A 15184-nucleotide genomic window follows, 5' to 3' on the forward strand; every position below is an offset into this window, starting at 1 on the left:
AACTCCTCTGCTGGTTCCTCATGACATCCAGTGACAAAGCCTATTGGCAGATGACACTGGTCTGTCTAATGGAATTGTGGACAATGAAGAATGTTGTCAAAGGAGGACAGATCAGATATGGGCGGAGAAATGGCAGAGTTTCATTAACTCAAGTGTGAGGTGTTGTACTTTGGGAAGACATGTAAGAGGAAGGTATACAATAAATTGTATAGGAGCATTCTACAGGAGCATTCATGTACAGGGGGATCTTGGGGTGCAAGTCCTTACCGCTCTGTCAGAAGCAAATTGGGCCATTCAGCCCATCGGGTCTACGCTGCCATTCAATCATGGCTGATCTACTTTTCCCTTTCAACCGCATTCTCGTACCTTCTCCCCGTAACCTTTGACACCCTTACTATACATGAATCTATCGATCTCAGCTTTAAAAATACCCAATAACGGCTTCCACAGCTGTCTATCGCAATGAATTCTACGGATTCACCATCCTCTGGTTAATGAAATTCCTCCTCATCTCCATTCAGAAGGTACATTCTCTTATTCTGAGGCTGTGCCCTCTGGTTCTAGAGTCTCCCATTACCGGAATCATCCTATCCACGTCAACATCTTTATGAATGTGGCAACACGTGGATAATGGGTGATAAAAAAGTTGTTTGGTGCACTAGCTTGTATCAGTTGGCGTACTGAGCATAAGAGTCGCAAAGTCATGTTGCAGCTACATTTGAAGTATTGTATGCAGTTCTGGTGTCCCATGAAGGACGTGGAGGCTTTGGGAAGGGTGTACTTGAGGTTTATTAAGATGTTGCCTGTATTACAGAGTAATTAACTGTAACTGTAAGGAGAGGTTGGACCAGCATGGATCCTTTTCTGTGAGGGTCAGAGGCTAAGGGGAGACCCGATAGAAGTTTCTAAAATTATGGGAGGCATAGCTATACATAGTCGGATTCTTTATCCCAGGGTAGAAATGTCAAACTCTCGAGGACATATCTTTAAGGTGAGTGTGAGAAAGTTTAAAGGAGATATGCAACCAAAGTTCAATTCTGATGACCTGATGGGCCCTATCTGATGAGAAGATTCCAAGACCTCCTTAGAAATAATGCTATCATCCACTGGTCCATGACCTCCGAAAGTGGAGAAGAGATTTCAGGAAAGTCGAGAATCTTGGGTCCATGCATCGAGAGCACACAGAGTTGATCGGAAGTTGAACACAGTTGATCGGAAGAGATCACCACTTCACCACTTACCCACCCACCCTGCCAAGTACCTCCAGTTCAATTTGTGGAAAGATCTATGGTTCCCATACTCTGTTCATCAACCACCTCACAACCTGCAAACCCAGCATTGGAGCAAGGTATCCTCCATCCTAATAGCCCTGTCCCACTGTACGAGTTCATTCAAGATCTCTCCCGAGTTTTTAAAAAAATCGAACTCGTGGAAGCCCGTAGAATATACGTAGCGGGTACGTCGGAGCTCGGGGACGTCTCTTAGTGGCTCCTAACGCTAACGGCAGGTACTCGAAAAACGCGGTAAGCTCGGGAAGCCTCGTGAAGGTTTTTCAACATGTTGAAAAATGTTCACGAGAGCCCCGAGTACCTACAAGCGGCCATTACCGTAAATCTCCGAGTTCAAATCAGGGCAAACTCGGGATAACTCTTGAATGAACTCGTAGAGTGGGACAGGGCTTTAAGTACGACATGAGAAGGAGAAGAGCACTTTTACATATGTATACACATGTATGTGAAGAAAGAGCAAAAGGTACCCCTCACAATCTTTGGAATTTGAAGTGCATTTCAATGGCATTTTATACCTAATGGCCCTGTCTCACTGTACAAGTTCATTCAAGAGTTCTCCCGGGTTTGCCCCGATTCGAATGTTGAAAAATCTGCACGAGTCTTACCGAGCTCACCGCGTTTCCTGAGTACCTGCCGTTAGCGTTACGAGCCGCTAAGAGACGTCCCGAGCTCCGACGTACCCGCTACGCACATTCTACGTGCTTCCACGAGTTTGATTTTTCTTTTTAACTCGGGAGAGCTCTTGAATGAGCTCGTACAGTGGGACACAGCCATAAGATAGACACAATTGCTGGAGTAACTCAGAGAAATCTCCAGAGATGCTGCCTGTCCCGATGAGTTACTCCAACATTTTGTGTCTATCTTTGGTGTAAACCAGCATCTGCAGTTCCTTTCTACGCATTATATACCCACCTACTTCTGAGTGATGCTTCTTGCTGCAGTAAGTGAATGCAAGATAACCGTTGCATCAGTGTTACTGGGGCAACATCCAATTTTACTCATTAAGTGAATGAACAGGCCTTGCTTGCTGCATTCTGCCCACCCGTTATCTTAATGTAAATCTAGTCAGGTAACAATAAAAAGAAATCACAGCACCAGCATTAAGTGATTCAGAAGGAACACGTGCTCAATCTTTTTTAATAGTACAGCTTAATTGCAAAATCATCTGAAACATATATTTTTGCCCAGTTACCACCAGGCTGTAATTATTCCTCTTAGCTTTTAAAGGAGGAAACTGTTTTGAAGTATTAAAGGAAAAACAAATTAGTGCGTGTAGCTATTTTCCCTTTATTTTTGACCTTTTTATTATTCTTGTCTCTGAATATTCACTATAATTTCGATCTTTCTGCACCAACAGTCGATGTGATGCATTTCTGTGATCTCTAGGGTACAGACAGGCCCATCAGGTCAAAAGAACTATTTCTTCCTGAGTGCTATTACATTATTTCAGGTCCTGAGTGGAAGGCATGGTGTCTAGACAATGATGTGAAACAGTACTCTGCATCTCTGGAGAATAAACATCTTGCAGAAAGCATTTCTAGTCGGTACAATCTAATATCATAACTGTAAAAATTAGGAACAAAGTAATGATAAGAATTAAAATAGGAGTTTCTTAGGAGTTTCACTGAACCTATTTTCAAGAGATTATTGATTCATTTATTGCACGGTCGCTCTAAATATATTCTTGCAGTGGTCAACATTATTTAATCACAGCTAAAAGCAAAAAAGCCCCAAATGATTTTGTCATAGTAGATTTCATAAATTTTCATTAGTTTTATTTAGAATTCACATTAAAGTTCATTTAAAATATTACCGCTTCCATGAAGGTTAGCAATGCTGAAACTACCCATTATATTTTACGGAAATAAGTAAATAACTGATTTTCATAAGAAAAAGTAACATTTGAGATTAAAGTGTATATTGTGTATGTACTGCTCTCATACTGGCTATTAAAACTGAAGGCTTAACAGTATATAATTAAAAAATGTAAGGCCGCACAAATAGATTATGCCACAGGGTTTCTTCACCTGGAACAAATCAGTTATTGTAATCTTATGCGGCATTAAATCCCACAAGTCCACATCCATGTGACTATCACAATGGCTGGGCTCTGCAGTGAAGCCAGAGAGACTTAACAGATATTACAGGCAGTCAGGATCCTACAGCTATACATATATATAAACTAGCAGTGAATGAAAAAGACAGCATGTACTGTTTTGTTCCTGATAGTAATTTCAGGCCACTGCAGCATGGTTTTACACTGGCAACAGTAAAATCTCTCTTACCTGCAGTCTGGCCTTCAGCCACAGACTCCTTCTCAGACATTGTAGTGAATCCAGTCAAAAATCTGCAGTGCTTAAAACCTTTTAACCATTAGACTGGCAGAAGCTGTAGCTCACTGTGCACTCTCTGCCATTGAAAATTTGCAATCAAGCTGCAGTTTGTCCCTTAATCTTTTCCTTTACCTCTTCCTCTTTGACCAAAAGTCCTTCAGTTCAGTAAAGCCTCAGTCTTTGACCCTCCCCCTGTGCTAAAAAATGCCTTCCTGTTGAAATTAGCCCAAACATAAGGGGAGAAATGAGCTGCTTGCACTCTGGTGCTTCATGTTTCTGCAGAGCTCCGCCTCTCTGATCTGATCATACTCAGTCAGCACCAGCAGGGAAGGGCTTCCCATCCTGCAGTAAATTACTGAGCAGCAGGAACTATCTGCCAAGATGGACTAAGGCAAGAAAAAAAATAAAAATCTCCAAGTAACTTCACAGGACCGATCTAAATCTTTAATTATCTAATGGTAGCTTTGCAAATTTTAATTCAATTTACCTTTGAAACACACTCATGGTGCAGCAAGGCCCTTATTGACCTTGCTAATCATTATTTAAATCTGGAATAGTAAGTGCTATATACTACGCAGGAACAATAGTTTTTTTTTCTGCAGGAAACTGTTCTAAATTGGGAATGGGTAAAATAACAGTATTGTATACACAGCTGCTCCATGTCCCTTTCCCCTCTGCTTCAATGTTCCCACCCCTCCCTGGCCTAAATAATGCAGTTTTGGCGAGTCGAGACTGTGAGTGAATTCAAAGGGTTTTATTTTGTAACAGTAAAACTATGAATAAACACAGGTCAGTAAGACAGCCAACAAAAACTATGTTACTTCCCCAAGTGTGGCACTCGAATGAAACAACTCGGTAAAATGCGCGCGAATATCGCTCCCCGTGCCCGCATGACTGGAGGGTTTGACTACCCAAAGACACCACCAGGTGCCGCTACAGGACCCCCCCCCCCCCCCCCCCAGAACCTGAGGTACGAAACCGAGCAGGGACCCGGACACAGTGACAGAACGCGTGGTCAGCGGATGCAGGGCGGGCGTAACAAGAGGGACTGGCCGAACAGGGCCAGGAGACCGTAACGGGGCGGCAGGAACGGGTACAATCGGGTCGGGGGGAAACAGGCACAACAGGTGCAGCTGGATCGGCTGGCGGACGACCTCCACGTCGGGTCTGCGCGACCACCACCGGGCTGTCAACGTCAACATGGGCAGGCTTGAGTCGATCGACGGAGATAATTCAATCTCCTCCCGGCCCCCCACGTCGAAGGTGAAGGTGGTGACTCCAGACCGCAACGGAACGGCCCCTTGTAGACTCGCTGCAAGGGGGATCTGTGAGTGTCCCTGCAAATGAAAACCAAGATAAAATGCTGCAGAGCCGATGGCATGTGCACCTCCAGCAAACCATGCTGCAAAGTGGGAACTGGAGCTAGCCCGCTCACCCGCTCCCGGAGGTTCACCAGCAACGCCGGGGCAGAGTCCACACTTGGACGGCAGGGGAAAGTCCCCAGGCACCCGCAGGACCGCGCCGTACACAACGACGGCGGAGGAAGCGGCCAAGTCCACCTTGGGGGCGGTGCGGATCCCGAGCAAGTCAAGTCAAGTCAAGTCAAGTCAAGTTTATTTGTCACATACACATACGAGATGTGCAGTGAAATGAAAGTGGCAACGCTCGCGGAACAACAAAACAACCAAACAAATTATAAACACAATCATAACACACATATTATTTTACATAATAAATAATAGAAGGAAAAACGTTCTGTACAGTTAGTCCCTAGTGAGAAAGGCGTTTACAGTCCGAATTGCCTCTGGGAAGAAACTCCTTCTCAACCTCTCCGTTCTCACTGCATGGGAACGGAGGCGTTTGCCTGACCGTAGCGGCCACAGTCTGTTGCACCTGGAAGAGGTCTCTCATGCGGTTTGCTGGAGTTGCCCTCCTGTTGTATAGCATCAGCCCACGGCAACTGATCCACCCAGTCCGGACCCGTGAGCCGAGCCTTCAACACCGACTTGAGGTGGCGGTGAAAGTGGTCAATGAGCCCGTTGGCCTGCGGGTGGTAGGCGGTGGTGTGATGTAACAGCGCCCCATACAGCTGAGCGAGGGAAGACCATGAAGAGGAAGTGAATTAGGCCCCCAGGTCGGAGGAGATATCTGATGGGACCCCAAACCGGGCAATCCAGTTGGCCGCCAGGGCCCGGCCGCAAGACGTGGAGGAGGTGTCCGAGAGCGGGATAGCCACCAGCCACCTCATGAATCGATCCACGACAGTGAGTAAATGGGTGGTGCCGTAGGATGTTGTCAACGGGCCCATCAGGTCAACATGAATATGCAGGAAACGTCCCACGGGAACGTCGAAATCCTGCACCGGGGTGCGCACGTGCCGCTGGACCTTGGAGGTCTAACAGGTCAGGCCGCCACCTGCATGCGAAGACCGTGCCAAACAAATTTGTCCGCCACCAGCGCAGAGGTCATCCGTATGGACGGGTGGGCCAGACCGTGAATGGAGTCAAAAATCTGGCGACGCCAACGTATGGGGCGAGGTCGACCCGTGGAGACATCGCTGAGGACCATCATGCCCGAGGCTCCCCACAGCACATCAGCCAACTGGAGGCCAGAAAAAGCAGTGCAGTAGTCCGCCATCCCAGCGTCCTCACGCTGTGCCGTAGCCAGCTCTTTGTATTCCGCGCCGTGGTCTACGGCCAAAATGGAGGGGAGGGCAGGGCGGGACAGAGCATCAGCGATAGTGTTGAGCTTGCCCGCGACGTGCTGAACGTCCGTGGTGATCTCGGAGATATAAGTAAGGTATCGCTGCTGGCGGGCGGACCACGTGTCGAAGACCTTACCCAAAGCAAAGGTGAGGGGTTTGTGGTCAGTGAAGGCAGTGAAATGCGACCTTCAAGAAAGTAGCGGAAGTGCCTGGTGACCAGATACAACGCCAAGAGCTCCCTGTTGAAGGCGCTGTAGTTGCACTCGGGAGCTTGTAGCTGATGGCTGAAAAAGGCCAGTGGCCGTCGACGAGCTGCTCCAGGATGCCGCCCACAGCCGCGTCCAAGGCGTCCACAGTGAGGGCCGTTGAGGCTGAGGCCCGTGAGTGAACTAACATGGTTGCGTTGGCCAGGGCCATCTTGGCACCCTTGAATGCCGTGTCCACCTCAGAGGACTACTCGAGTACCCGCGGCTTGCCTGTAAGGCACTGGAAAAGGGGGCGCATGATGTTGGCAGCTGCCGGCATTAAACAATGGTAAAAATTCACCATGCCAACAAATTCCTGCAACCCCTTTACCGTGCACGGCCGGGGAAACTGCCGAATGGCCTCCACCTTCGAGGGTAGAGGGGCGGCCCCTTGAGGTGTGACGCTGTGCCCAAGAAAGGAGATGGAACGGAGGCCGAACTGGCACTTGGCGGGGTTGATTATGAGGCCATGGTCGAGGAGGCGCTGGAAGAGAGTCCACAGGTGCACGATATGCTCGTCCTGGGTGGGGCTTGCGACCAGGATGTCATCGAGGTAGATGAAGATGAACGGCAGACCCCTCCCGTCCCTGTCCAAAAGCATTTGGAACGCCTGCGCGGCATTCTTCAATCCAAAAGGCTTACGCAGCCATTCGAACAACCCGAACGGGGTGATCGTCGCGATCTTGGGGACGTCGTCCGGGTGAACTGGGATCTGGTTATAGCCACGGACAAGGTCGACTTTAGAGAAGAAGGCGGCACCCTCGAGGTGGGCAGAAAAGTTCTGGATGTGGGGCAGCGGGTAGCGGTCTGCAGTTGTCATGGCGTTCAGATACCTATAGTCCCCACATAGTCTCCACCCCCCAGATGCTTTGGGGACCATGTGCACGGTCCATGGTCCAACCGAGCGCCGGACGATCCCCATGTCCTCCATGAGCTGAAACCTCCCAGGCGATGCTCAGCTTGTCCGGTGGAAGACGGGCATGTACTGGAGGGCCCACGGTGGGAATGTGATGGACGACCCCATGCTTGGAGGCTGCCGCGCTGAAATGGGGAGTGAGGAGCTCAGGGAAATCAGTGAGGAGGGAGGCATCGACCTCGGCAATGGCGCTGAGCTATGGGCTGGAGGCGGAAGCCGCGGGGCCGAGGGCGGGATCATGCGCCCACCCCGGGCATCAACTAGGAGGGAGAAAGCCCGCAGGAAGTCAGCACCCAGGAGCGGTTGTGCAATGTCAGCCACGATGAAAGTCCACTCATACGGGCGGAAGTCAAAAGAGAGCGAGTGGGACCGTGTGCCGTAAGTGCGAATGGTACTTCTATTAACGGCCGTGAGTACAAGGCCCCGCTTACCAGCACGGGTGTCGCGTCCGGTCGGCGGGAGGATGATAACGATAGTCCCGGAGTCAACGAGGAAGCGCCTGCCGGAGTGATGGTCACGGACATAGAGGCGGTTGTTTGGGCCGATCGTGATCGCCTCTACAGACGATCGGCCGAGGCGTTTCCCTGAAATGAGCAGGGTTGACAGCAGCGTCGAGCCTCAGCACCCAGCAGAGGTGGTAGAAGCAACATTTGTGCTTACCCCGGTCCCCGGCGGGTGGCTGTGGCTCTGCAATGGAAGCAGTGGGCAGGGCGTCCCCGCGATCCCGCCGAGGCAACAATTTCAAGCACAGGGCAGGCCAAACAACTCATTTCGTTTTTGTTTAATTTCATTTCCATTGTCATTTCAGTTTCAAGCACAGGGCAGGCCAAACAACTCATCTCGTTTTTGTTTCATTTCATGTTCAAGCCCACCATTAGCATCGAACTGTTAGCTAGTTGGCAATCAAACTCTGAGAGTCTTTCCAAAGTTCTTTGCCTCTTTTTTGGTTACACTGCATTAAAAATCTAAATTCTACAACATGATAGATCCTGTTAAAGATTTAACTACTTACATTAAAAAGGAAAGTAGGTGGTTGTTGAGAGATGAGGGATTGAAGCACCGCTGAAGTCTATGGTTCACAGCCTATTTTTTCACTGAACTTATAACGAACTGTGATGCCCAATAAGGGAAAACAGACGGATACCCACAATAATGTAGGACACCTTATACCTTCTCCAGCATGCAGTTGGTAATTACTGTTCTTGTATCTCAAGGTGACTTTTGAACCTGACTCCCTTGATATCTCAGCTTTGACTGCATATAATGATTGGTCATGCCCAGCTCTCTGAATTTTAAAATTCCAAACATATGCGAACGTCTTTGTGGAGAAACTTTGCTCCTCTCAGTCTGAAATGGTCCATGAGTCATTTAGGCTCTGCCCTCCTGGTTCAAGAAACTCTAATTTGAGGAAATAATCTACCAGGGTGTACCAGATCAATCCATCTAACATCTTCTGATGTTTCAGTGAGATCCTGTATCATTCTTCAATATAACAGTGAGTAAAGACCAATCTTATCATTCCCCCCTCATCCAAGGAATCAGTTCAGTGATTCCACTCTACATCAAATCCATGGCAAATAAATCCATGCATAGTATAGAATTTTTTAAAATGGAGACGGTGTATTAGGTGCAATCCCACTAAAGCACTACACGGGTTTCGACAGAGCTTTGTACTACAACCATCGTGCAATTTATAGCACCAAAACATATTAAAAAAAAGGTTTGGGTGCTTATTAGTAGGAGAATTAAACACTAAATTGGATAGATAATACCCAGGCATTGGTGATATCACACATACAGTGTTGGTCTCCATATTTTAAAAAAGTTCAGTGAAAGTTTAGAAGACAAATTAATACCTGGAATAGTTTTTGTAAGCAGAAAGGCAAGCTCAACAATTGTACCGCCTCCAACAAGATAAGCAAAGTCCAAATGTACTTAGGATTTATTCTTGAATCTTGCCCTTTGGCATAGTGGAAAATATCTTGAGTTGTCTGATTAATGTTGAGGTCGGGGAATAAGATATTCTTTTTTAAGCTAGTGAATATCATTGTAACAGGAACACTGGGACACGCTAAAAAATTGGGAATGATCCATAGCTGGACAAATGAATTATTTATGGACACTGCAGCAAAATTAGAGCAAACGTTTATAGCAGCCTAAGTCAGCCAACATTCAGTAGCATATCAGTTAAGAGGCTGTACTTCATGCTCATTAAATATTCATTCTGCTGACCAAAGCAGAGCCATAGATTCTTAAACCACATTTAAACGAACTGATAAATCTTCCTCAGGTTATAGAAAATATACTTCCATTGTCTGTATTGGAAGAAACTGATATCCCCTTGAAAGCTATCTGAGCTGAAAGGTACAATGCGCTGGTATAGAAGGAATTGTCCTGTGACCTTGAGGTATAAAAAGAACTAAATCAACCAAAAGCTCCTTATTGTATTTATACTAGCTTTTGCAATCTTGCAGCGATAATAACCTTTATAATGGACTTTATATTGCCGGAGTGGCATGTGATCTTTAAATTAGTATAAATTACATAAGGAGCCCAGGAAACATTACAGATCATAGCAGATTTAGGGCAGCACAGTGGTGCAGTGGTAAAGTTGCTGTCTCACAGCTCCTGAGATCCCAGTTCGATCCTGACTACAGGAGGTATCTGTACTTAGTTTGTATGTTTCCCCTGTAAGCGTGTGAAATTTCTCCGGGTGCTCCGGTTTCCTCCCACCTCCCAAAGATGTGCAGGTTTGTAGGTTAATTAGCGTCTGTAAATTGTTCTCCATGTGGAGCATAGAAATAGTGTGAATGGGTGATCTGCACGGAATCGGCGGGCCGAACGGCCTGTTTCCACGTTGTATCTCTAGAATTAAAACTAAACTAAATCATGGCAATCTATCTATATAATATTAAAACTCTGTGGATGCTGGCTGGCTGTGTTTCTGCCTGACGTGGTTGCCAGCCTGTGGGTGCCAGCCTTTGATTCGTTGCTACGCCAACACCAGACCCACAAAAGCCCAGATTTTTTTTCCATTTCGGTAGAGAATTCACTTTTCTTTCCAAGTATCCACTCCTGATTAAATTTTGTCGTGTTTATGTACACATTTTTAATAAAATTCTTGTCTCCCCCCCCCCCCCCCCCAATCACTCATTTTGTCGCCTCCTGCTGGCCAGCGACCATTACGGCTGCTGGCGCCCGCATCTCGCCTCAAAGACGCCATTTAAAAACAGCTGCACTGCTGAGTCCTGAACGGCTTGAGTTGGAGGACCACGTCTCCCACGAGGGCTACAGGTAGGGAACGGCTGCGTCGGGGGAGCAGACCCAACGGGTCTGCACTTGGTCTAGTACATAACTAAAACTCTGATCTTGTGCTCTTCCAGTTTGCGTGTTTTTTCTATTTGCGCAAAAACAATACATGACAGTGCTACCATTTTTCACCAGCTTACTCAATATTCTGCTGTGCTCAAGTGCAACAAGTTTTGTTTCAATCGATGGTATATTTTAAAAGTTATTAAGGTTTAAAAATCGTAAAAAACGTGCGTGCGCAGGTTGGTCTCCTCGCCTGTCAGTCAGCACCACACAGATTGGCCTACTCTCCTGTCATTCACTGGGACAGTGATACCCCTTCATGCACCATCGCCTCACTGATTGGCCGGGTCCGCTGTCAGTCATGGGTGGTGCCCGCTTCACTCGGCGAGGAGAATATAAAGCCAAAGGAGCGAAGTTAACATCACTAAGACTCTGCTGGCTGGAGTGCATCTGTGTCTGTGCAGTGCTGAGTGGGCAAGCAGGCAAACCCACTTTATGACCTCTGTGGTGCCCACCTACCCTAGTAATCCATCACTTCCTCTTTTTTCACGTCTGGTGGGGGAGGAGAGGGAAAAGAGAGGAAAAGGAGGGGGGGGAGAGGATGAGGTGAGGGATAGTTGGGGGGGGGGGGAAATAGGAGGAGGTGAGGAATGGGGGATAGAGGTATAGGAGGGGGATAGGGAGGGGAGAAATGGCGGGAGGGAGGGAGTAACTGAGGGTAGGGGGAAGGAGAGGGAGGGTGAGGTGAGGGAGAGATTAAGGGAGGGGAGGAGGAGAGGGGAAAGATTCTGGGGAGGTGAGGAGGGAGAAAGGGGGGATCGAGGGAGAGAATGGGGGATGGAGGGAGAGAAGGGGGAAAGGGGGGGGGAGGGTGAGGAGGGAGAGTGGGGGAGGAGGGGGGTTGGATGGAGAGGAGAGGGAGAGGAGAGGAAGAGTAGGGGGGAGTGGAGGGCAGTGGGGGAGGTCAGGAGGGATTGTGCGGGGATAGGGAGGGAAGAGGAGTTATCTAAGGAGGGAGTGACTGAGGGTAGGGGAAAGAAGAGGTGAGGGATGGATTGGGGAAGGGGAGGAGGAGAGTGGAAAGAAGAGAGAGGGTGAAGAGGAGGATGGAAATTGCATTGGGGAGCAGACCCAATTGGTCTGCACTTAGTCTAGTTACAAATAAAAATAGGTACATTTCATGTATTGTAATGTGCCATAACCCAAATTTGAACATATCTATATGGACTAATTGTGCCAAATGACTCGTTATGAACATTACCTTTTATGCAATTCAATTTCTTCTTTTCCTTCTTACAAAGTCATTGGAGGTCAGAGTTGTCGTGCTTGATTGTGCAGGTGGGTGGAAAGTCTGTTAGGTAATGAGCTCCTTCTATCCCTTACGCAGGACTTCCTTGTGCTTTATGGTTCAAATGTTCAATGGTACATTATTGCCACATGTACCTAAGTACAGTGAAATTCCTGTTTTGCATACAGTTCAATAGAATTCTTACTATGCAAGGGCACAATCATACTTAAGAACATTAATACTCAAACATAAATGTGGATACACACATAGTTGCTATAATTCACTGTATTCTCAGCAGGGCAGGACTGTTTCGACAGGACCACAACTGGGTGTTGAACACCTCACAGATCATGTACTGGCTCACATAAAAAACCACTACTCGGGAGGTCCAACCATCCACACCGATTTTAGTGGTCTGGCGATGGGCTTATACAAGCCAGACCCAGCTCCACTGAAGAGAGGCATTCAGAGAGGCCCAAATCAAAAAGTACAGGAGGAAGATAGAACACCGCTACTGGGATTCCATTTCCAGCCTTATTGGATTATCCACGCCGACCAACAATCACCTGTACACATTCAGGACAATTTCCAGAAGCAAATGAACCTACAAGCCTGCATGTCTTTGGAATGTGAGAGGAAACCGGAGCACCTGGAGAAAACCCATGTGGTCACAGGGAGAACATACAAACTCCATGCATACAGCACCCATGGTCAGGATCAAACCCACCCATGGTCAGGATCAAACCCACCCATGGTCAGGATCAAACCCGGGTTTCTGGCGCTGTAAGGCAGCAACTTTACCGCTGCGCCACTGTGAAACTCCATTTTTTTCAGGGGGGGTTTGCACACTCTATACAACATAAAGAACATGATTCAAGTTTCAAAAATAAATCATAATTATAAATGCTCATAGTGATATACAGTTAGCAAAGGCATGCAGCTTCCAGTAATGCTCCTTAAACAGTGGTGCATTTTTTAAATTTATGATCTATTTAATCTCTCAACTTAATTAGGTGAGGAACCAGAGAAAATGTGGAGGAACCAAAAAAACTGAAAGATGCCTCATGCCCTTGGCTGGTTTTCTTAGCTTTCAAACATTGAGGTAAAGCCAAGTGCACCACACTCTTTCACACAAAGAATTTATTCTACTTAAAATTGTAATGCAGATAAATTAATACTGCTTTCTCTGCCATCATTCAACTTCAATGCCCGTAGCTCTATGCAGTAGAAATAACTCAGAAACAATCTAATTAAAATGACTTTCAATCCTCCTGCAACTTCAAAGAGAGGAATATTTTTTTTGTCTGGTGTCGCATTGACTCACCCTGTGGGACATGTATCCTTGTCCCACTCTAACATAGAACCAGACTACTGTAATCACCAGCCCAATCATTTGTTAACGAGCAGATGGTTAGTGGAAGGGATACAGGAGGCCAATTGATATCCATGACATCTGCAAGTTAATCAGCACTTTCCAAACTATCTAAATCCCAAACATTCAAAGGCCGTCATGCAAGGGAGAAGATTGCATCCATGTTGAAATTCTAAAATTAAGCAGTGAAGAACTTCAGTCACAAATTCACAACCTTATTTCTACACCTAGCAAGAGAAGGAAACACCAGTGGATCTCAGAGATGCTCATCTTCAGGAAAGGCGACAATTGTATTTGTTAGAACATGAGAAGGATTTCTCAACTAACTGGCAGAGGGAAGATCACCAACAGCTGTCTCACCCATCTCCACCCAGCAGCCAAAGGCTGCTTTCTGAATTGCACTGTAGATAGTGTCATCCTACAATTGAATTGCACTGTAGATAGTGACATTCCTAGCCACAATGGACATGATTTCCACTGCATGACAACTTCAAGATAAATGCAGTGAGAAGATTAAGATGGGCCTCTGTGAACTCAGTTAAAAGAAGAAATATGTAGCATTCTCCTCAATGAAATTCATTTCCAAATGACATTTGCTTCCTAGTGGCATGCAAACCTAGATCCTAACCTTCGCCCCATAAACCCTGACAACTATACTAAACAAGAATCTATGTATCTCTGCCTTAAAAATATCCATTGACGGCCTCCACAGCCTTCTGTGGCAAAGAATTCCACAGATTCACTACCCTCAGATTAAATAAATTCCTTCTCATCCCCTTCCTAAAGGAATGTCCTTTAATTCTGAGGCTATGACCTTGAGTCCTAGACTCTCCCACCAGAGGAAACATCCTCTCTACATCCACTCTATTCAAGCCTCTCACTATTCGGTATGTTTCAATGAGGTCCCCCCTCATTCTTATAAACTCCAGCGAATACAGGCCCAGTGCCGTTAAATGCTCATCATATGTTAACCCACTCATTCGTGGGATAATTCTTGTAAACCTCCTTTGGATCCTCTCCAGGGTCAGCGCATCCTTCCTCAGATATGGTGCCCACAATTGCTCACAAGACTCCATATGCAGCCTGACCAGTGGCTTGTAGGGCCTCAGCATTGCATCCCTATTTTACAGGGTGAATGGGAATCCATTCAACTTAATGACTACATTCCAGAACAATGGTCAACCCAATTTCAGTAAGTGAAGTGCAATACATGGATGATCTTTGTGTATCTGTGTGTTAAAGTGTGTTCAACTATAAGTCATCGTCAACTTTTTCAATTAAGCATGCAAGATGATGGGCCTTGAACTTAACATCCACGAAACAAAGGTCCTCTGCCAATCTACCCCTTCCATATAACACTGCCTTCTGCCAATAAAGGTTGATACTGAGACCCTGGAAAAGGTAGACCACCTCCAATAGCTCAGGAGCCTCCCCTCAGTGAAGTTAGTCCTCAATGATGAAAGTTGCTGTTGCCTTCAGTGCATTGAGGGAAGTTAGTGTAGAAATAGCCGGGGCTATGACAGAAATATTTCAAATGTCATTAGGAAATGGGAATAGTCCCTGAGGATTGGCGTACTGCGCATGTTGTTCCATTGTTTAAAGAGGGTTCTAAGAGTAAACCTAGCAATTATAGACCTGTTAGTTTGACTTCAGTGGTGGGCAAATTAATGGAAAAGATACTTAGAGTTAATATATATAAGCATCTGGATAAACAGGGTCTGATTA

At 46.6% G+C, this 15184-nt stretch overlaps 1 protein-coding gene across 3 annotated transcripts in view; it reads right to left on the reverse strand.

Moving 5' to 3' along the window:
- The window catches only part of hspa12a (heat shock protein 12A), an 86562-nt gene extending 82648 nt beyond the window's left edge, over positions 1–3914 (reverse strand). The window contains exon 1 of one of the 3 annotated variants that reach the window (XM_055646919.1): positions 3575–3914. In XM_055646919.1, the coding sequence (XP_055502894.1) occupies positions 3575–3614 (40 nt within the window). In that variant the 5' untranslated portion in view covers positions 3615–3914. The remainder of the gene's footprint in view (positions 1–3574) is intronic. The other 2 variants (XM_055646920.1, XM_055646921.1) reach the window with 2 other exon arrangements.
- Between the last annotated feature and the right edge of the window lie 11270 nt (positions 3915–15184).

The sequence above is a fragment of the Leucoraja erinacea genome, chromosome 15 (assembly GCF_028641065.1).
Source record: "Leucoraja erinacea ecotype New England chromosome 15, Leri_hhj_1, whole genome shotgun sequence".
Classification (NCBI taxonomy): Eukaryota; Metazoa; Chordata; class Chondrichthyes; order Rajiformes; family Rajidae; genus Leucoraja; species Leucoraja erinaceus.